This window comes from Mustela erminea, chromosome 15 (assembly GCF_009829155.1).
Source record: "Mustela erminea isolate mMusErm1 chromosome 15, mMusErm1.Pri, whole genome shotgun sequence".
NCBI lineage: Eukaryota > Metazoa > Chordata > Mammalia > Carnivora > Mustelidae > Mustela > Mustela erminea.
In genome coordinates this window covers 429230-446902 of record NC_045628.1, presented here as the reverse complement: position 1 = coordinate 446902, position 17673 = coordinate 429230, and the positions used below count along the sequence as shown (strand labels likewise).

The 17673-nt window shown below is 63.5% G+C and overlaps 2 protein-coding genes across 14 annotated transcripts in view; one reads left to right on the top strand and one right to left on the bottom strand.

The window, feature by feature from the left end:
• The window catches only part of TMEM255B (transmembrane protein 255B), a 50658-nt gene that overhangs the window by 31304 nt on the left and 1681 nt on the right, over positions 1-17673 (top strand). For 4 of the 10 annotated variants that reach the window (XM_032314259.1, XM_032314258.1, XM_032314260.1 and 1 more), the window contains one exon: positions 1455-3611. In XM_032314259.1, coding sequence (XP_032170150.1) covers positions 1455-2009 — 555 coding nt within the window. In that variant the 3' untranslated portion in view covers positions 2010-3611. Of the gene's footprint in view, positions 1-1454; positions 3612-5329; positions 12390-15682; positions 16351-17673 lie in introns of those variants that run through there. The other 6 variants (XR_004279048.1, XM_032314264.1, XM_032314265.1 and 3 more) reach the window with 6 other exon arrangements.
• The window catches only part of GAS6 (growth arrest specific 6), a 31356-nt gene continuing 26127 nt past the window's right edge, over positions 12445-17673 (bottom strand). For 2 of the 4 annotated variants that reach the window (XM_032314238.1, XM_032314240.1), the window contains 3 exons: positions 15251-15423; positions 13782-14010; positions 12445-12888 (listed from right to left, as the gene is read on the bottom strand). In XM_032314238.1, the coding sequence (XP_032170129.1) occupies positions 12734-12888; positions 13782-14010; positions 15251-15423 (557 nt within the window). In that variant the 3' untranslated portion in view covers positions 12445-12733. Of the gene's footprint in view, positions 12889-13781; positions 14011-14514; positions 15005-15250; positions 15424-16224; positions 16667-17673 lie in introns of those variants that run through there. The other 2 variants (XM_032314241.1, XM_032314239.1) reach the window with 2 other exon arrangements.

Here is a 17673-nt window from a genome sequence, read left to right as displayed (position 1 = left end):
CCAGACGCTCGGCCCGGGCGCAGGGAGGCAGGGGTGAGACTCGGGGCTGCGGGAGGGTCCCCGGGGCAGGGAAGCCTCATCTAAACCACTCCACATGAGGAAGATAGGTGGAGAAATGCGGCCCGCGAGTCCTCACGCTGGCGGCTGGGCCCCGGTGACCCGACGCCGATGGGCAGTTGCAGGGAGAGAGGCCTGAGCCAGATGGGGCTCCTGGGGTCCCCAGCAGAGCGGAGCTGCCCAAGGCGACATGTTTCGCTCCTTCGTGGGAGACCCCAAGCCTGCTCGTCCCTCCAAACCCCAAAATGGTGCAAGCACAGAGTCGGGCCCTGCGGTAAGGCCCCCAGGCCGCGGGATGTAGCTGTTCCCTCCGGCCGGGTGGCTCCCCCCCACACCAGGTCTCACGTCTTGAGGTGCCTGCGTGAACCTGGCTCCAGTCCCCCAGGATGGCGGGGAGCTCAGCCCCGCACCCGCAGGAGATGCTCAGCGGGTATGGCCGTGACCGTGGCCGGGGAGCTGTGGGCCGTGACCGTGGCCTCCCCTGCAGCTCCCCGTCCTCTCTCCCAGCACCCTTGGTTGCCCCTCGGAGTGCCCAGAGGCCGCCCGGGGCAGGGGGCCAGGAGGTGACAGGTGGGTCCTTCTTCCGAGGACATGCCCGTGCAGGCAGACGTGAGTGTGCTCGTGGCTTCCCGCGTTGCCTCCCCCTCTGCTGCTGCCCCACTCCCCACTGCTCAGGATCCGTCTCCCCTTCCCTTCAGGGGGCAGCCACGCGTCTTCAGACCCTCCCTCTCTGCCGCCGAGGCCCCTCCCCGACATGGCAGGGCCTGCCCTGTGGTGTCCTTGGGGGAATCCAGGTCTGTCCTCGTAGAGAGGGAGGGCCCTCTAGTCTGGAACCCCCCTCTGGGGAGGGCTCCATCCCGCGGCCCCTCGCGGGGTGACAGATGGGTGGCCCAAGTCCTGTTTTCCTTTGGAGAGGTGGAGTCACCTGGCGAGCTCACAGGAGCAGGTCCTGGAAGGGCTTTGGTGTTCTTTGCCCTTTTCCAGAAATCCCTGCAACCGGGGGCTGTGGTCTCTGCCGCAGGGGTTTTAAGATTTATTATTTTTGTGGGGGCGAGAGTGTGCACATGGGGAGGGGCAGAGGGAGAGAATCCCCAGCAGACTCCTCACTGAGTGCGGAGCCTGACGCGGGGCTCATCCCACCACCCCGAGATCATGACCTGAGTTGACCTCCAGAGTGGGACACTAACTGACACATGGCCCAGCCTGGCGTGTCAGCAGGTCCCTGAGACAAACAGAAAATAAAAAGCAACAATAAGCCCTGCTCTGAGGGGTTTAGTTCTGGCTCGAGAGTGACTTCTCCCTTGCAGGCGTCAGAGGAGCGTAGCAGAGGACAGGGCTCTGCAGGCCGTTGGCTCGGAGCCCAGGGTGGCCGGGCTGACACATGTCTGTTCTGGCAGGTCCCCCTGTCCCAGCTGGCTTACGGCCCGTCTGCTCCACCTCAGACCCTCTATGACCCTGCCCAGCAGATCCTGGCCTACGCGGGCTTCTGCCCGGCACCTGTGGCCCTCCCCACCTGCTCGACCTACCCTCTGCCTCTCCAGGTAGGCCCAGCGTCGCCCAGGGGAAGCCGGGGCGCTCCCATCATGGGCGGCAGTCGCCCCCAACAGCCCTGGTCAGATGGGACACGAATGGGAGCTCAGGGGGGGAAGAGGGGCCCCACGGCCTCCCCTCCCCCAGTCTGGTTACAGGGTAGCAGAGCGAGGGGCTTGGGGACGACGGAGGGACACGTGGCAGACATCTCCAGACCTCTCCACATACCAGGCCTTTGCTGCCTGTGGCCCTGGTGTGTGCTGTTGTCCAGACCGGGAGCCTTTTCTGACCCGGGTCTGGGTCCCTCGGAAGTTCGCCTCGGAGGCCCGGCCGGGAGCCTGGGGCCTGTGAGCTGCTCTTCCGGGGAAACCGCAGAGCTTGCCCTCAGTCATGCCCTGCCCACGGCAGCGGCCACCTCATAGGGCCCGCGCAGTAGGACACATGGGCCTGGGGACCCTTTGGGTTGTCTGGTGGGGCTGAGACCTCGCTCCTGGAGTGGCGCCGGCCCCCAGTCCTGGCTTCAGCTTCTCCGTGTCAGCACAGCTCCGTCTAGGGCCTGGGGGAGCCACACACCACCCTGGCTGGTGCCCGGGCGTGTCCGTGAGGTGCAGAGGGGCCTCCCCAGTACAGCAGCACGAGGGGCTGGGAGCAGGTGCGGGAGGCACTGGGGAGCCCAGGACACGGGGCGCGGCATGCCGGGGAAGGCTGTCGCCCGCAGTCGGCCAGGGGAGGGCAGCTGGGTGTGCGCGGAGTGTGCTCAGGCGTCCTGGCCCGGTGCCGCCTCCTCTCGCCTGGAAAGTGAGGCTAGCGGCGGAGCTCCCTGGGGTGGGCGGGCCTCCAGTTCCCGGAGGGGACCCGCCACAGACGTCGACCCCACGTCTCCGTGGGGCTGTGCCAAGGGAGGTCTCCCCCTTCCCGGGAAGCGTGGACCAGGCCCCTGCGTGGGCACCGGCTCCTGGTCCCGTGGGGTCCATGGGTGTGAGGCTCCTTCGAGCAGCCAGTCCCCAAGCGGGGGAGGCCTGGCTCGAGAGTGTCTTGTCCACCTCCGTGACAGGGGAGGGGCGATCCCCCGCACCGCTCAGCCCCAAGGGCGGGCGCATCCCACGTCCCTGGGCACAGCCTCCCCACCAGCCCCGCAGCCTCGCCTTCCCTAGAGCGGCACCACGTCCGCCTCCAGGCGTCCCTCTCAGTCCCCGCCACGGGGAGGGCGACATCCCTTGCCCGTGGCCTGCGTCCTAAGGGCCGTGCTGTGCTTCTCAACCCTTCAGTTGGCCGGCCCAGACCGACACCCACCGCTACAGGGAGCCTGCCTCCGTAGCTCGTGGGCCGCCTTCGGGACAGACCCTGGTGCAGGCACGTGGAGCTGACGGCCCAGATGGGCCCGGTGGTCACTCACTCATCCGCTCTGGGTCGGGGGAGGCATGCCCCCCAGGGCTGGGCCCCGCATCCCGTCAGGGCGCCTGCTCCCATCTGACGCCTCGCACAAGCTTGGCCACGCGGACGGGTGCGCCCCAAGGGCCGTCCCTGACTCGTCCTGGGCACCCGCCGGTCCTCGGAGGTGGGCGTTGCTGGGGGCTCTTCGGAGTCTGGGTCCTGAGCCCGGGGCCCTGGGCGGATGTCCGGGGTCACAGTGCGTCTCCTCGGGAGATGCGATCCCCGTAGGGCCCGGCAAGGTGGTGACCCGCGTGTCCACCCCATTCCGTCCACGGCCACCGCTGCGGCCTCTGGCTTGTCTGAACACAGATGCCCCCTCTTAGGCCCCCAGGGCGGGCCTGGGCTTTCCTCCCTGGGCCTCCTCGGCCGCTCTGACCGGCGTGTGCAGGAGCAGCATCAGCGACGCACGGACCGTCGGATCGCGATGACTGGGGGGGAGCCCTGCGTCTCCTGCGAGAGACTTGGAACTGGGGCTGTGCTTCCCTGACCAACAGAGCGGGAAGGGGGTGGTTTGAAGTGCTGCCACTGGCAGCAAATTACCCCCGGAGAGCGGAGAGCGGATCGCAGGCGGGGGCTGTTTGAGCCGTTCGCTGAAAGACAGATCTTAAAGGGGACCCAGCTTCCCTGCTCCCAGTGGCCGCTCGGTCAGGACACGCAGGAGGGGCTCGGCGTCCTGACAGGCGCGAACGGATGGAAGCAGAAGTCCGGCTGCAGCCCAAGAGCGAGCGGTGTCTCGTGTCCTTTCCCTGTGGGGCCACCTGTGGGAGCAGCGCTGTGCCGGGGACAGCCTGGTCACCAGAGGTTTCCCTCCTGATTCACGGCAGTTTTCCTCATGGCCTGTGGTGGTTTAACCTGCAGCTCATGGGGGTCCACTCCGTGGCCTCTCGGCCTCTGACTTTGGGGGGAGAGCCGGCGGACACGCGCGGCGACGGGAGCTCCCCACGGACCGGAGACAATGTTCTCTGGAAGTCTGGTTTGTCCCCCAAGGTCAGAAGGGAGAAACGGGTGGGCAGGGCTCCGGCCATCGGACTCCGAAGCCCGTGCTGGTGGCTCCCCGCGGCCGGGCCCTCGGGTTCGGCCGCAGCTTGTGAGGAAGTTCCCCTTTGAGAGCGCTGAGGCCCCCCGGCCTGCTCGGTGGGGAGGGTACCCGGCGCCCAGGAGGGTCGTGCCAGCCTCTCAGGGCCCCGGACGCCTGGCGGGGGCAGAGCGAAGGGACCGCGGCACCGGCAGGAGCCCGGAGCCCCCAAACACAGCGCACCTCCCGGCGGGACCGTCACGCGCTTAGATACCGCGTTAAAGGAGGCGTTTTTAACCGTTCGAACGTGTGGGGAAGGAGTTTAAGAGGTTGTTGGCAGGTGGAGAAAGACTGGAAATTGGTTGATTTAAAATCTGCGCCAAAACCAGCATTTTCCTTCTCAGAATCACTTTTACTCGAGTCTGCGTGTGTCAGTGTCTCCCAGGGTAACAGATCCCACGGGACGTGTGCACGCGTGCCACGATGCAGAGACCGAGACACAGACACGGAGACACAGAGAGAGACGGAGACAGAGAGACACAGAGAGAGACAGAGACAGAGAGACAGAGGAGAGATATGGAGAGAGAGACAGAGATAGAGGCAGAGAGACGGAGAGACAGGAGGACGGATGGATCCCGGAGCCTCCAGGCAGCACAGGTGAGGCTGCGGACCCGGGAAGAACGGCTCTTGAGGGCCCAGTCGGTCTCGAGGCTGAGCCCCCTGCCCTGGGCACTCGGTCTTTTCCTCGCAAGCCCTTCAGGGACGGGGCTGGTGTGTGTGTCAGTCGCATCTAGAAAACACCTTCATATCCACACGCAGGCTGGTGTTAGAGCCTCTGGACACCAAGGCCTGTCCGAGTGGACACATGAGACTAACCACTGAGCTGTATTGAAAATGCTGATGTCTTAATTTTCCCTGAAACTATGAAATGCTGGGGGAACCCAGAGGTCCCCCACCCCCGATGCTCTGGGTGGCCTCTTCCTTGGACATGTCTGCACTTTGGGGCCGGACTCGCGCACAGCAGGCACACGGTGAGAAGCTGGGTTTCCGAGGGTGGGAGTCTCGGCAGGCGCCACGCGTGCCACAGGTGTGCAGGGGAGGCCCCCGCAGACCAAGCGGGCCCCGCTCCGGCCACGCTGGTGTGGTCTGATCGAGGAGTCTGGGTCAGGTGGGTGGCCCCGGTGCAGGGGAGCCCGGGCCCCAGGAGGGCTCTCCCTGGGGTGCTGTCGTGCTCGCGTGGACTGTGCAGGGCTGGACCCTCCGCTGACCCAGAACACACTCTGTCCCTTGCAGCTCTGCGGCCGCTTCCCCGCCTCGACTCCCAGGGACGCCCCTGTGTCCGAGGACGCGCAGCCTCCCAATGCCCCGCCTCTCCGAGTGCCAGTCCGCTTCCTCCCGGGGGTGAAGCCTCCGCCTGCGCTCCCTGACACATGGGGGTAGATGGAAAATTAACTTAGTTTCGGTTTCTTAAAAAACAAAGCAGCCTCTGCAAACCCTGCTTCTGTGGCCAAAATCCCAGAGACGTCAGGGGAATGTTCTGAGGTCTGCGCCTTCTTTCCCTCCTGGGCACATATGTGGGCAGAGAGGCCAAGACCAGTGGCGGGACAGAGCCCCAGGCGCCCAAGGCCCCAGGCAGCACCTCTGCTCGGCTGCCTCGCCCAAAGCGGACGCCAGACACCGAACAGATCCAGCGCTCTTGGCCGGAGCCCCTCGGTCTGCCGTCACTTCCTGAACAAAAGTCACTCTCTCGCCATCTCCCGCGTGAGCCTGTTCTTACTATTCTGCAAGGGGACTATGGCCCCGTGTGCCCCCTGCAAGGGTCATGTTTTAAGGAGAGGTGCTGTATGTGTATGTACGTACACCCGTGACCCCAGGACGCGCAGCCCTGCTCAGTGCCCTCTCTCGGCGGCTACTTGCTGGGGATGAAGCGACGCTTTGGCTCTGACATCAGACGCTGCTCGCGAGGTGCGTGCGATCCCCGAGGTCTGCCCCCTTCCTAACCTGCCGTCACACCTGCAAAAACACTTGCTACCTGAGGCTGCGGGCTTCCTATCCAGGGCTGCCGGTGGTCGTCTCTCACGGATGGTTCTAGAGGCGGCCCGGTCTGTTCCGCAGGGAGCTCCATAGGCCCCCCCCCTCCGCCGCAGGGCAGATCGCTAGACCCCGTCTCTCTGCTGCAAGTGGGTGGCTTCTGAGGATTCAGCTAGAGCCTGGGAGGCAGCTCGGCCTCCCGCAGACCCACCGCCACTGACCCAGGCACACCTGGAGCCCCGGGTGGGCACCCACCTGGGCAGTGATCAGTCCTGGTTGAGTGACAGGCCAGAGTCCTAAACTAGTCCCGGATCATGGTTGGGGGTAGAGATAAGGTGGGGTGGGGGTGGGGGGCGGGGAGGCGAAGATAAGAAGGCAGGCAAGCAGACTCAGCCTCCTGCTCCCTCTGCTGGCGCGGACGCAGGTCCAACAGGCCCCGCTCTCGGGCGCTGGAAGGCCTCAGTTTTCTGGGCACCACGAACGCTCTCTCTGCAGAGGGTGAGCGCGTTCCCCTGTGGGGGCCGTCGCTGGAATACAGGACACAGGAGGCCGCGGGTCCAGCTAACCGACCCCAGGAAGGCCCTTTGTCACAGACGAGAAAGCCACTGGTCTAGCAGATGCCTTCCATCCCGGCAGGGGCGTCGAGCTGAATTCACACTCTGAGCCCAGACAGTCCGGCCGCCCAGCCCGGGCCCGCGCGTGGCTTCCTCTCCACAGACTCCAGGTTTGCAGCCGGGAAGCAATGGCATGTTTGTCCGGAGGAAATCCCTCCTATCGTACAGGGCTGCGAACAGGGGACATGGAGGCCTCTGAGGAGGCCACGCTGCGGTGAGGGGCCTGGGGCACCTCCGTGTGCGGCTCCCGCTTCGGGGACCCCACAACCCCCTCAGGGGCCTGAAGCTAAGGAATCAGCACAGCGTGGCTGAGGCCGGTGGTCCTGCCAAGCTGAGGGGCTGCTGAGCTCGCTGTCCCATGGGGTCTGGACGGGGAAGAGGGGCCAGCTCTGGGGCCTCCAGGCTGTGCCCCAGACCCCCGCCAGCCCGCAGGGAGCAACCTGCTTCCTCCCAGGCTTGGGGCTGTCCCTCACAGGGCCCAGCCTGATGGAGAGCTGCTGACAGCAGTGCAGCCGGTGCTGGGAACCGCGCCACCGATCGCCGAAGGCAGCCAGATGCCAAGACACGGGGACAGCTTTGACCTCGGCACCCACCCCAGGGTCAGAGGCACATAGCAGTGTCCGTGTTTCCCAAGATTGTTGACACCAACGTCACCCAAAGGCACTTCTATCTGCCCTGAGAGCCCAGAACTGATAAAGATATTAGACTCCCAGGCCAACAATTCTGCTCTTGGCCACAAGAATGTCCTTATCCCCTGTCCCAGCCACAAAGAATGCCAACAATTCAACTCCCTCCTGGTGACGGCTCCGGCCCCTTGCAGTCCCCAGGACGGCTCCCCCACCCCTGGCATGTGGTGCCTGTTCACGCCAGGCCCGCAGTGTGTTGTAGGTACCATTCCCTGAGGGAAAAAAGTCTCTGCCAAAGCCTTTGCCGTCACAGTGATAGTCACTGGCCAGTCTGTGCCTGAGTGTCGGTGCGTCGAGGGTCCTGGCCTGGCAACCCTGATGGGCACCATGATGAGTGGGTCTCGGTGGGGCCTCTCCCTCAGCCCCCGTCCTTGGCTGAGCTACCCCCCTCTTCCCGACCACTGACTGGGGTTGGCACTCAGGGGACCCGGACCGGGGGCTGCTCACGGGTGCGGGGCTCCCTGTTGGGGGGCGGGAAATGTTCCAGCACGGGACAGTAGATGTGGCTGCACAGCGTCATTATGTATAAAACCCACTGAACTGTACGTTGTTAAAGGGTGAATGTTATGGTTTGTGACTTGTACCTCAGTGAAAAGAGGGCAGGAGGCCGTATCAGCGTGTGTGAAGCCGGACCAGGAGTAGAGCACGTGTCCAGTGGACAAGAAGACAGTCATCATTGCCACGAAGCCCGACCCCTCGCTGAGCAGAGAAGCCCTCGGAACCTTCGGGGAAACGTCGTCTGACCTACAGGAAGAAGAAAATGTCCAGGAGGCAAGGCCCTTATGCAGCTTGTGGCTTCGTGTGTGGCAACAGCCCTTACGCAGCTCGTGGCTTCGTGGGTGGCAACAGTTAGAGATGCGCGTCTTTCCATTCTTCGTGTCCGAAGGTGATTTAACGATGAAGACGAATACATACACACGCAGAAAGAACGCGTAGAGCGCGGCACAAGGCGGTGCGACTGGCAGAGAGGCAAAGACAAGCGCGGCCGGGACGAGGCGCCCTCCCTGCCCTGCCCAGCGCAGGGTTTGTGCGGACGTGTTCTCACCTCCTTCGGGTCAGTACCGGAGAGCGTGGTTGCTGGGTCGGACGGCAGGCGTGGGTTTGGCAGACAGCCTTCCAGGCGGCCACGCTGTCCTGCACTGCCCGTAGCGTGAGGGCCTGGCCGCCAGAGGGCCAGCACTTGGGCTGGGCGTGACCCAGACCATGGCCGCCCTGGTAGGAGGGCAGCCGTGTCTCATTGTCACGTTTGTTTGTCATTCTGTGGGGACAGTGCTGAGGAACCCCGCTCAGGTGCTTACTAGCCAGCTGGGCCCCTGCTTTGGGAACGTTGTCTGTTCAGGTCTTTTGCCCATTTTTATTTGGGTTGCTTGTTTTCTTGTTGAGTTTCAAGAGCTCTTCGTATATTTTGGGTACCAGTCCCTTGTCAGATGTGTTTTTGCAAATACTTTCTCCCCATCTTCTTTCAACGTTGTCTTCTGGGCAGCAGAGGTTTAGGCTTGCTGAAGTCCAGCTTGTCCATCCCGTCCCTCACGAATGATGCCTCTGGTACCATGTCTGCCATGTCACCACCACCCACAGTCTCAGAATTTGGTAGTTTCCCCCTTTCCCTGTAGATACGTGACCTGTTTGCGGTTATTTGTGAAGGGGTGAAGTGTGTGGCTGGAGTCATTTCTCAGCATGTGGATGTCTACTTGCTTCAGCACCATTTGCTGAAGAGACAGTCTCCGCTCCGTTGTGCTGCCTCTGCTCCTTTGTCCAACACCGGTGACCGCATTTGTGTGGATCTGGTTCGGGGCTGCTTGTGCCATGGATCTGCTCATCCAACAACACCAGCCTGGACTGACCGTGGCAACTTTGCAGTAGGACTTGGAGTCAGAGAGTGTCAGTCTTTTAGCTCTGTTCTTGACTTTAACGTCGCTCAGTATTTAAATCTTTCCTTTACTGTTAGAGCATTTTGGGTTCTTTTAAGAAATAGTTCTCTACCTTAGGTCATGCTAATACTTTCTTCTGTCACAGGGGATAGCAGAGTCTGTACATAAAGGGTCAGAAGGTAAATATTGTTGGCTTACAGCGTCAGTTAATGTGTGTTAATGTGTGTGACGACTCAGCTCCGACACGTGGACCGGTCCAGCTGTCGACGTCCAGCTGTCGACGATCGCACGTCAATGGGTGTGGCTGTGTGCCAGTGAGCTTTGCTAACAAGGGGGGTGGAGCCACAGGCCCTTGGGGCGTAGTCTCACATGCTTGTCTGGGACTTTATAGATTATTTTTAGATTTAATGATATATTCTACCTTGTGTCATGGGTGGTGAGGTCAGATTTCCTTTCTCTTTAATGCAGGGGCATTCAACAGGGCTGGTTTTGCACCTGGGGGACATTTGGCAATGTCTGGAGACATTTTTGACTGCCATGAGTGCTGTGGAGGCTGGGGCATGGGCACAGTGGGAACTGTGGGCACAGTAGTTCCTGGATGGCAGGGTTCTTCCCAATGACCCGGAAGAACCCTCTTCATAAAACACACACTCACGACCAACAGCATCCTAAAAAGAAAACCCCAAAACAGCAAACAAACAAAATTATTGCAGCTCTTCTCTTGAAAAGCCAAAAGCAAATTAGACCATAACTCGGTACACGGCGTGTTCTGTTCCCCGTGCCGTCCCCATAGCACAAAGTCTCCTGTCTGTCACCACTGTCCTCCTCCACCAGACTGAATCAGTCTCGTCCAGGGCCTCCAGCGGAGCGCACAGTCAGATGATGGGGCTTCGCCTGTCTCTGACTCCTCTGCTGCCAGCACCCCCGGCTGGACAGTGGTGAGGGTGCCGCCCTGCCTGGCACCAGTGGGGACTGTCCAGCTGTATTCAGCCCTTACAGAGTTTGAGCTTTTTCTTGGCCGTAGTTGGTGGTACCCTGGTGCCCAGTGGAAATAAAAGGAAACCACAGCAGGAAACAGATTTGTGCCCAGCTCCCTGCACAGAGGATGGCGTGGGATCGTCAGAAGGCCCCTAAGCCAGGGCTGTGTGTGCCCGTGGGGTCCCGTAGCTGTGTGTGTGCTCTCTGCTCCGGCTGTCCCGGCCTTCTCGAGAGACTGGGGCTGGCCAGGGGAACATTACACAGGAACATTCCAGAGCTGCCTCCACAGAGAGGGAAAGCAGATAACACCACGGGGAATGGTGCAGCGACACGTTGAGAAACGGATCAGGCCCTAAAGCTGCTTTGGGTTCCTGATGTTCCTGAGGCCAGCTGCGGAGGGGGGGGCCTGCCGTTCTCCCAGGGGCTACAGGCTGGCCTCACCTCCCACATTTCTCAGAGCTGTGCTCAGGAGTGCTGGAGGTGGTCTGGGTTGGGGTGAGGCTTCCTGTTTATTGGGCAGACAGAGTCCAGGCTGTGGTCCTCCTGGTCAACATGAAAGGCCCCAGGAACTGAGGTTTCACTGCCCCGATGGACAATGAGGCTGTGTCCTGCAGCCCCAAGTCCCAGCTGCCTGGGAGCCAGCAGAGGGTGCCCGGGTTTGGGGGTCCCCTTATGCTACAAGCAGATACTTGCATCCACCTGGCTGCAGACTGAGAGTGGGGACGCCCACGGTGTTGTAGGAGAAGGCCCTTCCCCTGGGACCTTGGCTGGAGATGGACGGCTCATGAAGATGTAGTCGGTCAGAGCTGCCCAGGGACAGCCCAGCACGTGCTCTCGGGACACATGGCGTCCCTGCGTGCCCTGCTTCTCATGCACCAGCCTGGAAAACCACCTGAAGAACCTCTTAGACTAGTTTTCTCAAGGCCCAAGTCAATAGAACCTCCACACATCTCGGAAGATGGTGGACAGGACACAGCCGGGCAGGCGGTGGTAGCATCTGTGGGCAGGCCAGGGAGTGCTGAGGGCCTGGTGAATGTGCCAGGGACCTCTGGTCGGCCTCAACGGCCAGGCCCACGAGAGCCTGTGGGCCTTCCTGTGTCCATGCCCCGGCATCTGCCCCCTGCAGACGTCATCCCCATGGTGAGCAGGCCGGGGAGGGGTCCCTCCTGGTGGGGGCCTGTGATGGGCGGCCCCTCCAGAATCCTAGAGACCCCTTCAAGGACGGGCCAGCCGTGGCTGAGGAGGGATACCCATCTGCTCCCACCGGGGCACACCGGGGGCCCACGTCCTTGAAGCCACAGGCTGCTGTCTAGAAACCTGAAGGGGACCTCCCCTTCTCTGTGCTGCCCGGCTCACTCTGCCTCTCGCCCCGTAGCTGTGGGTGGGCTCCTCGGGCTCTGACCGTCCTTCTGCTCACCTGCGGGTCAGTTCGAGGCTTCTGGGCTCACAGTCTGCTGCCAGGCACCAAGACCCACGCTGCCCCGTGCCTGGCTGGTGCTGCCTTCACAGCTCACTGTGCACTGAGAAAGGACAGGGCTGTGGGATGCTTTGCCGCAACCCAGACCTACCCCACGGCCTCAGGACATTCGAGGTTTGGGATCTAAGAACAGCTCAGTCTTGGAGGAGCTTTCCGGCCATCAAGCGCGGTCTCCAGCGGGTACCAGAAACTTGCCTGGTGCATTGCACATGACCGTGACGGTGACCGCCGGCCATCCTGTGACCATCGCCGCCCCGACCCTGACAGCCGGCTGTTCCGTGACCGTCACATCAGGCAGACAGACCTGCCCTGCCGGAGCTCCGACCTCAACACTGGCCTCCCCGCCAACCCGCCCCCGGGCCTCTGCAGCCTGTGTGTGCTGCTGGCCCTGGGGCCCCAGAGCGTTTTCCTTTTGTGTCCTCTTGGGGTCAGAGCGGCGTCTGCACCCCCCACCTCGCAAAGCGGCACGTGTACCCGCGTAACCAGAGTCCTGCCGCTCCAGCCGGAAGAGCCGCTCCGAGGAGAGTGGACGGGAGACAGAGGGGATGGGTTTGTGTAGGGAGACAGGTGCGAACCGGCCCTGTGTCAGGAGGGGCGGCAGGGCCCTCGCCTCCATCAGAGTTGTGTCCACGGCACAGAGAGCAGGGCAGCAGCGCCCAGAGCCGGAGCTGGGAAGGGTTGCAGGGGAGGGGCTGGAGGGGCCGCCCCGCCGCCGGGCACGAACGAGCAAGGAGCAGAGCCCGCAGCACAGTTAAGAAGGGTTCTCTAAATATTTTATTTTTCCATACTTTTAGGCCAGAAAGCAGCTTTGGTAATAAAATAAGAGAATTATTTTCCTGGGTCCGCTCCGGCGTGTGCAGCCCCGGTCTCCACTGGGGCCGGGGCCGTGGCTTCATGCGGCCGACATCAGCTCCTCAGCTATGTACACGTATGTTACAGGCACAGAACAGTCTCGGAGGAACCTCGGCCCGCGGGGGGCACAATGTCCACAGCTGCTCTCGCTGGGGGTGGGGGGACCGGCCGTCCCTCCTCCTGCCGGCCTAGGGGGTGGCCTGCTCGACGGGGGGGCAGGAGTGGGACGTGATGTCGCTGTGCTTGTAGGCGGCCTCGTCCAGGTCCAGCACCTTCCGGTTGACCTCCAGCGTCATGCAGCCACGGTAAAAGGCCGTGACTGGTGCTGCGGTCACGGGCACATCTGGGCCAGTGGGGAGAGAACACCACGGTTCACAGGCTGCTCGCGTGCCCCGGCACTGTGCTCCTGGGCACCCGAGGGCCCCCCCGGTGCCCGGCCTTTCTCCTCAGGGGCACGGGTCCCTGTGTGCCCAGACCAGCAGCAGTTCCGCTGCAGGGACACCTGCCTGCCCCCAGGAAGTGCACTTGGATCGTTAGATCAGTTAAATCGCCCTGATCTCCTTCTTGGCCCAGAGGAGTCACTCACGCTGCAGGGCTCCCCACACCCCAGACCCCCCTCCTCAAAGGTTTGTCTGTGAAAACTAAACGGAGTGTGTGTCTGCTGGCCAAGGCAGGCGTCCGGGTGGCAAGGCCAGACCTGCACTGAGCCCTGGGGGCCGTGGGGTCGGGAGGGCTCACAACGGCAGCTGCCCCGGACCCCTTTCAGCCGCTCTGCCCTGATCACTCATGGCCACTGGCCAGCTCCCCTCCCGCAGTCAGACACGAGTCCCCAGTCTGTAGGAGGCAGCTGTCCGCTGCCCCTTCCTGGGCAGCACGGAGGCTGGAGGGACTCTGGCCTCACAGGCTGAACATCGAGACCAGGGCACCCAGACCCTGGCACGGCCCCTGGTGGCCAGCCCTGCCCCACCGGCTCAGCGGAGCCTCTGCCTGAGGCACGCTCGGGGGAGCTCTTGGAGGGCGCAGGGACAGCAGCTTCGGGCCGAGGCCTGTCCGTGGCAGGCGTGGTCTCAGCCTCAAGCCTGGAACTGCTAGGCGGGCACGGCGGGCACTAAGGTGGCACCAGGCCAGCCGGAAGTCCAGCCTACAGGGACCGCCCAGGCTCCGTGAGGGGGCGAGCACCCGCACGGTCAGAGCTGCGGACATCCCACCCCGAGGGCACAGGCGCGGGAGCCCTACCTGGCAGTCCGCCCACGAAGGTGAGCACCGAGCCCTGCAGGTGCGTCGCGAGCGTGGCCAGGAGCTCCTGCAGGCGCGCCGCACTCACTTCGCTCCGGCCCTTGGTGCCATCGACCTCCAGGGTGGCCTCATGCTTGCGCACGGAGACGGCCACACGGTGCTCCTGGCCGTCACAGACCTTGATCTCCATCAGGGCCAGGGTGACGCTCTCCACGGCCAGGATGACCAGCTGCGGGGAGACGCGCACCTGAGCACGAGGGCCTCCTGCCCCGTCCCCCTGCCCCCTGAGCCCTCCGTGGGGACAGGGCCTCCTAGGGCCGGGTCTCTGCGTCCCGTGTGCATGGGGGTGGGGCTCAGTTTCCACGTGTGCAAGGTAGACAGCGAACAGCGGGGACGGCAGTGTCATCCCAGGCGCCGGGGCACTGGCTCTGCGGCCGTCTCAGGGGCCGTGCCGCCCACTCATCTGTGATCCGGAACACGGGACGCGGCCACTGCACGTCAAAATGCTACCAAGCCAGAACAGAGGGGCTGGCAGTGCGGGGCCAGAAAGGCCAACATCCCAGGAGACAGACGGCCACACGCACTGGGTGTTCATGCCATACAGAACTCACCTCTGATAACGGGGGCCAGAAACACAGGACGGACACGCAGCCCGACAGCAGGGGACGGACACACAGCAGGGGACGGACACACAGCAGGGGACAGACACACAGCAGGGGACAGACACACAGCCCGATAGCAGGGGACGGACACACAGCAGGGGACGGACACACAGCAGGGGACAGACACACAGCCAGACAGCAGGAGACGGACACAGCAGGGCAGCTGGCCCAGCGCCGTTCACTCTCCGTGCCCTGGGAGGGTCGGCAGCGCCCTTCGGGAGCTCCGTTTGACCACAGGTGCACATCGTGTGTGGACCGGTGCTCCGTGGAGGGGCGTCTGCTGCGGTCTTGGGGACCAGACCAGTCTGGGGAGCCTCGCGCAGCACCAGCGGGGGCAGGCCGGCCGCTGTCCACACACACTCCTGGCCAGCAGGCCTGCCCACTTCGGACAGAGGCTGGTGCGTACAAGCTCCTTCCTCTGCCCCTTGGCTGTCCCTGAGCAAACTGTGGGTTCCACACAGCGGGTGTTGGCTTGGCTGGCTGTGCGGGGCCGGGGGTCTGCGGGCCCCTGCCTCAGGGCTCAGCCTGAATCTCCCAGGGGCGCGGGCCAGGCGGGCACATCTGGGCGCAGGAGAAACCGGAGCGTTTGCTGGGGAGACAGTCTGACACACGTGGTTCTAAACTGTCCAGTGGGACCCCTCCTTGGAACGGCTCCCAGGGCACCATCCACACAGCTCTGCCCCAGGCTGTCAGGTGACCTCGGGCCAATGGTGTCCTCAGCCATGTGGCTGTGGGACCCGTGAGGGCCGCGCCACGAGGGGACAGAGCTTCCCGAGGTAGGAGCGGGGACCCGCCCGGGACGGCTACCTGCTTTTTGAGCTTCTTGGTGGAGTGGTAGTCAACCAGGGCCACGGACAGGGCCACCACGTGGTCACCGCCCACCAGCGCGAGCAGCACACCTGTGTCCGTGGCAGGGCGGATCCGAGCCTTGACCTCTATCTGCCAGGTTGTGTCCGTGCCGGCGTCCGCGGGGGTCCGAGCTGCAGTGAGGGCCGCACGTCAGGAGGCGGGGCTGGCCATGGTGAGTGGGGAGACAGCCCCTGGGAGGACCACGTCGGAGTGCCAGGGGCCTGTCCCCAGGGAGCGGATCGTGGGGGAACATGCGGGCCCCGGGGACGGCAGCCCTGCCACGAGCTCCTGGCACGGCCGCCGGGCCACACAGGCCTGCCGGGATGAAGGCAGGCGTGTCCCGTGGGCCGCGGGCACCCTTCCCTGGCAACCCCTCTTCCTCTCCCGCAGGACACGCTGGAGCGCCCGGCCCCCTGCCCCGCCACGTTTCCCCGGCGCCCTTCGGACAGCTCGACCAAGTCACACGTGGTTGGAAGCCCTCAGAACACGCCCTTCTCTGACCGCTCGGCTCCATGCCCCACTGAGCGGCTTCGTGCTTAGGCGCCTCGTCTACGCATGTGACGTGGACGTCCGAGGGACAGACACGCAGGCTTCCCCTGCAGCTCCTGCACGGCAGGTCCAGAAAGCACACTGTGTGGGAACGGCTGGATGGCGGTTCTCTGGGGGTTGCTACAACACCCATTTCTTCTGGACACGTGAATCGTCTGCTGACGGTGATGCCCGAGGACTCCCTCTGCCCCACAGCCCAGGGGCTTCTGTCTCAAAGACCGTCGAGTCCTGGTGAAGAAGCCCACCGGGCCGGTGATGCCAGAGCAGGAGCCGCATCCACGGGAGCTCAGACGCCCTCGCGGCAGGGGGGTCAGCGCCGAGGTGAGCCACGGCCTGGGTTCCTGATGGTTTCCAGTGGACCGTCAGCATTGGAATCATCTGTGGGGGCCCCCGGACCTAAGAGGGTCTCCTACAGTCCATTTCCAATAGCTGTCCAAGGACTCGAATGCACGTTGAAACTGGAAAAAGCAGCCCAAAAGCCAAAAATAAAAGCAAAAAAACCGCGGCCAGCGCGGCCTCCGTGTCTCCTGAGTTTTCCTGTGACAGGACCTTCGGCCCCGGCTGTGCTGGGTGACCCGTCAGCAGGGACGGGTCTCCCAGCTCCAGATGCTGCTGGGGGCTGACTCGGGGACGTCCCGAAGACGCTCCTCTTAGGGAACGGTGTCGTCGGAGCTCTGTGAGAAACGCAGCGACTTCTAAACACCCAGTGGGCTTCATGACCGAGGCAGCCCACAGACACGTTCGCGGACCGTGGAGGGTGCAGGAGGAGACAGGGCCACCGTGGCTTCTGCCCAGGCCTGTGTCCCCACACAGGAAGTGTGGATGCTGTTGGAAGGAAAGGTCAGGAAGTATTTTTTACGACGAGACTTTATAGGAAACATCATGATGACGTTTGGACTTTCCTGTGTAACCGTGAAGACTGAAGAAGTAACACGTGTGTCACACCGGTGGTGCTCCTCCGAGAAATCCCTCTCGTGGCACAGGAACGCTTTGACAGTTAAAGCAAAGATAGAAGGGACGGTGATCCCAGGGCTTGAGAGGACAGCCGCCGCACAAGGGAGGAGGAGCGGGCCCCGTGTCCTCCGCGTGGGGGGCCCATATGGGCTGGAGGATACGTGGCTGTGGGGCCCGTGGCAGGGGGTGTGGCCCCAGCCCTCACGGCCGACGAGCCCAAGGAGAGGGAGTGTGGGTGCTTAACCAGCCCGCCATCTGGAAGAGAGGGGCTGCGAGCGTCACCTGGAGACAGACCGAGCCAGAGACGGTCCGGGGGGGCCGCGGCAGCCCCCCCGGGCCTACCTGCAGCAGGGTGCTGGCCAGAGGAGGGGGCAGGGAGGCCCCCGGAAGCCAGCACACAGGCAGGCGCCTGGGCCCGCACAGCCCTCCGAGACCCTGCCAGGCCGTGTGCCTGGGCGCTTGGCTGGGCCAGGTACCGGCCCGCCCTGGACTGCAGGCAGAGTGGCCAGTAAGGGCTCCGGGGCAAGGGAGGATGAGGGAAACCGGCGGAGCCCAGAGTCGAACACCAGAACCACTGAGCCATCACCATGACCCGCGCCGCTCACACCGGCGTCCCAGAGCGGTGCTCCCACAACCCGGCAGTTTCGGACGTGAACGCGTGTCACGTGAAGGGTGTCTCAGTGACCGCTGCTTGACCAGCGTATCAGGGCTCTTTGTTTTTACTGTGAAGTGAATTTGATAAGAAAGAGACGTGCACTCTGTGTGAAGGGAAGGCGGGCCCTGTGCTTCAGGGTCGGGAGGCCGCCCCTGTACCCTGTGACTCCCCTCGCTACGCTGAGGGTCGGACATCTGCCGCGCGTGGACGTCACGGGAGCTTC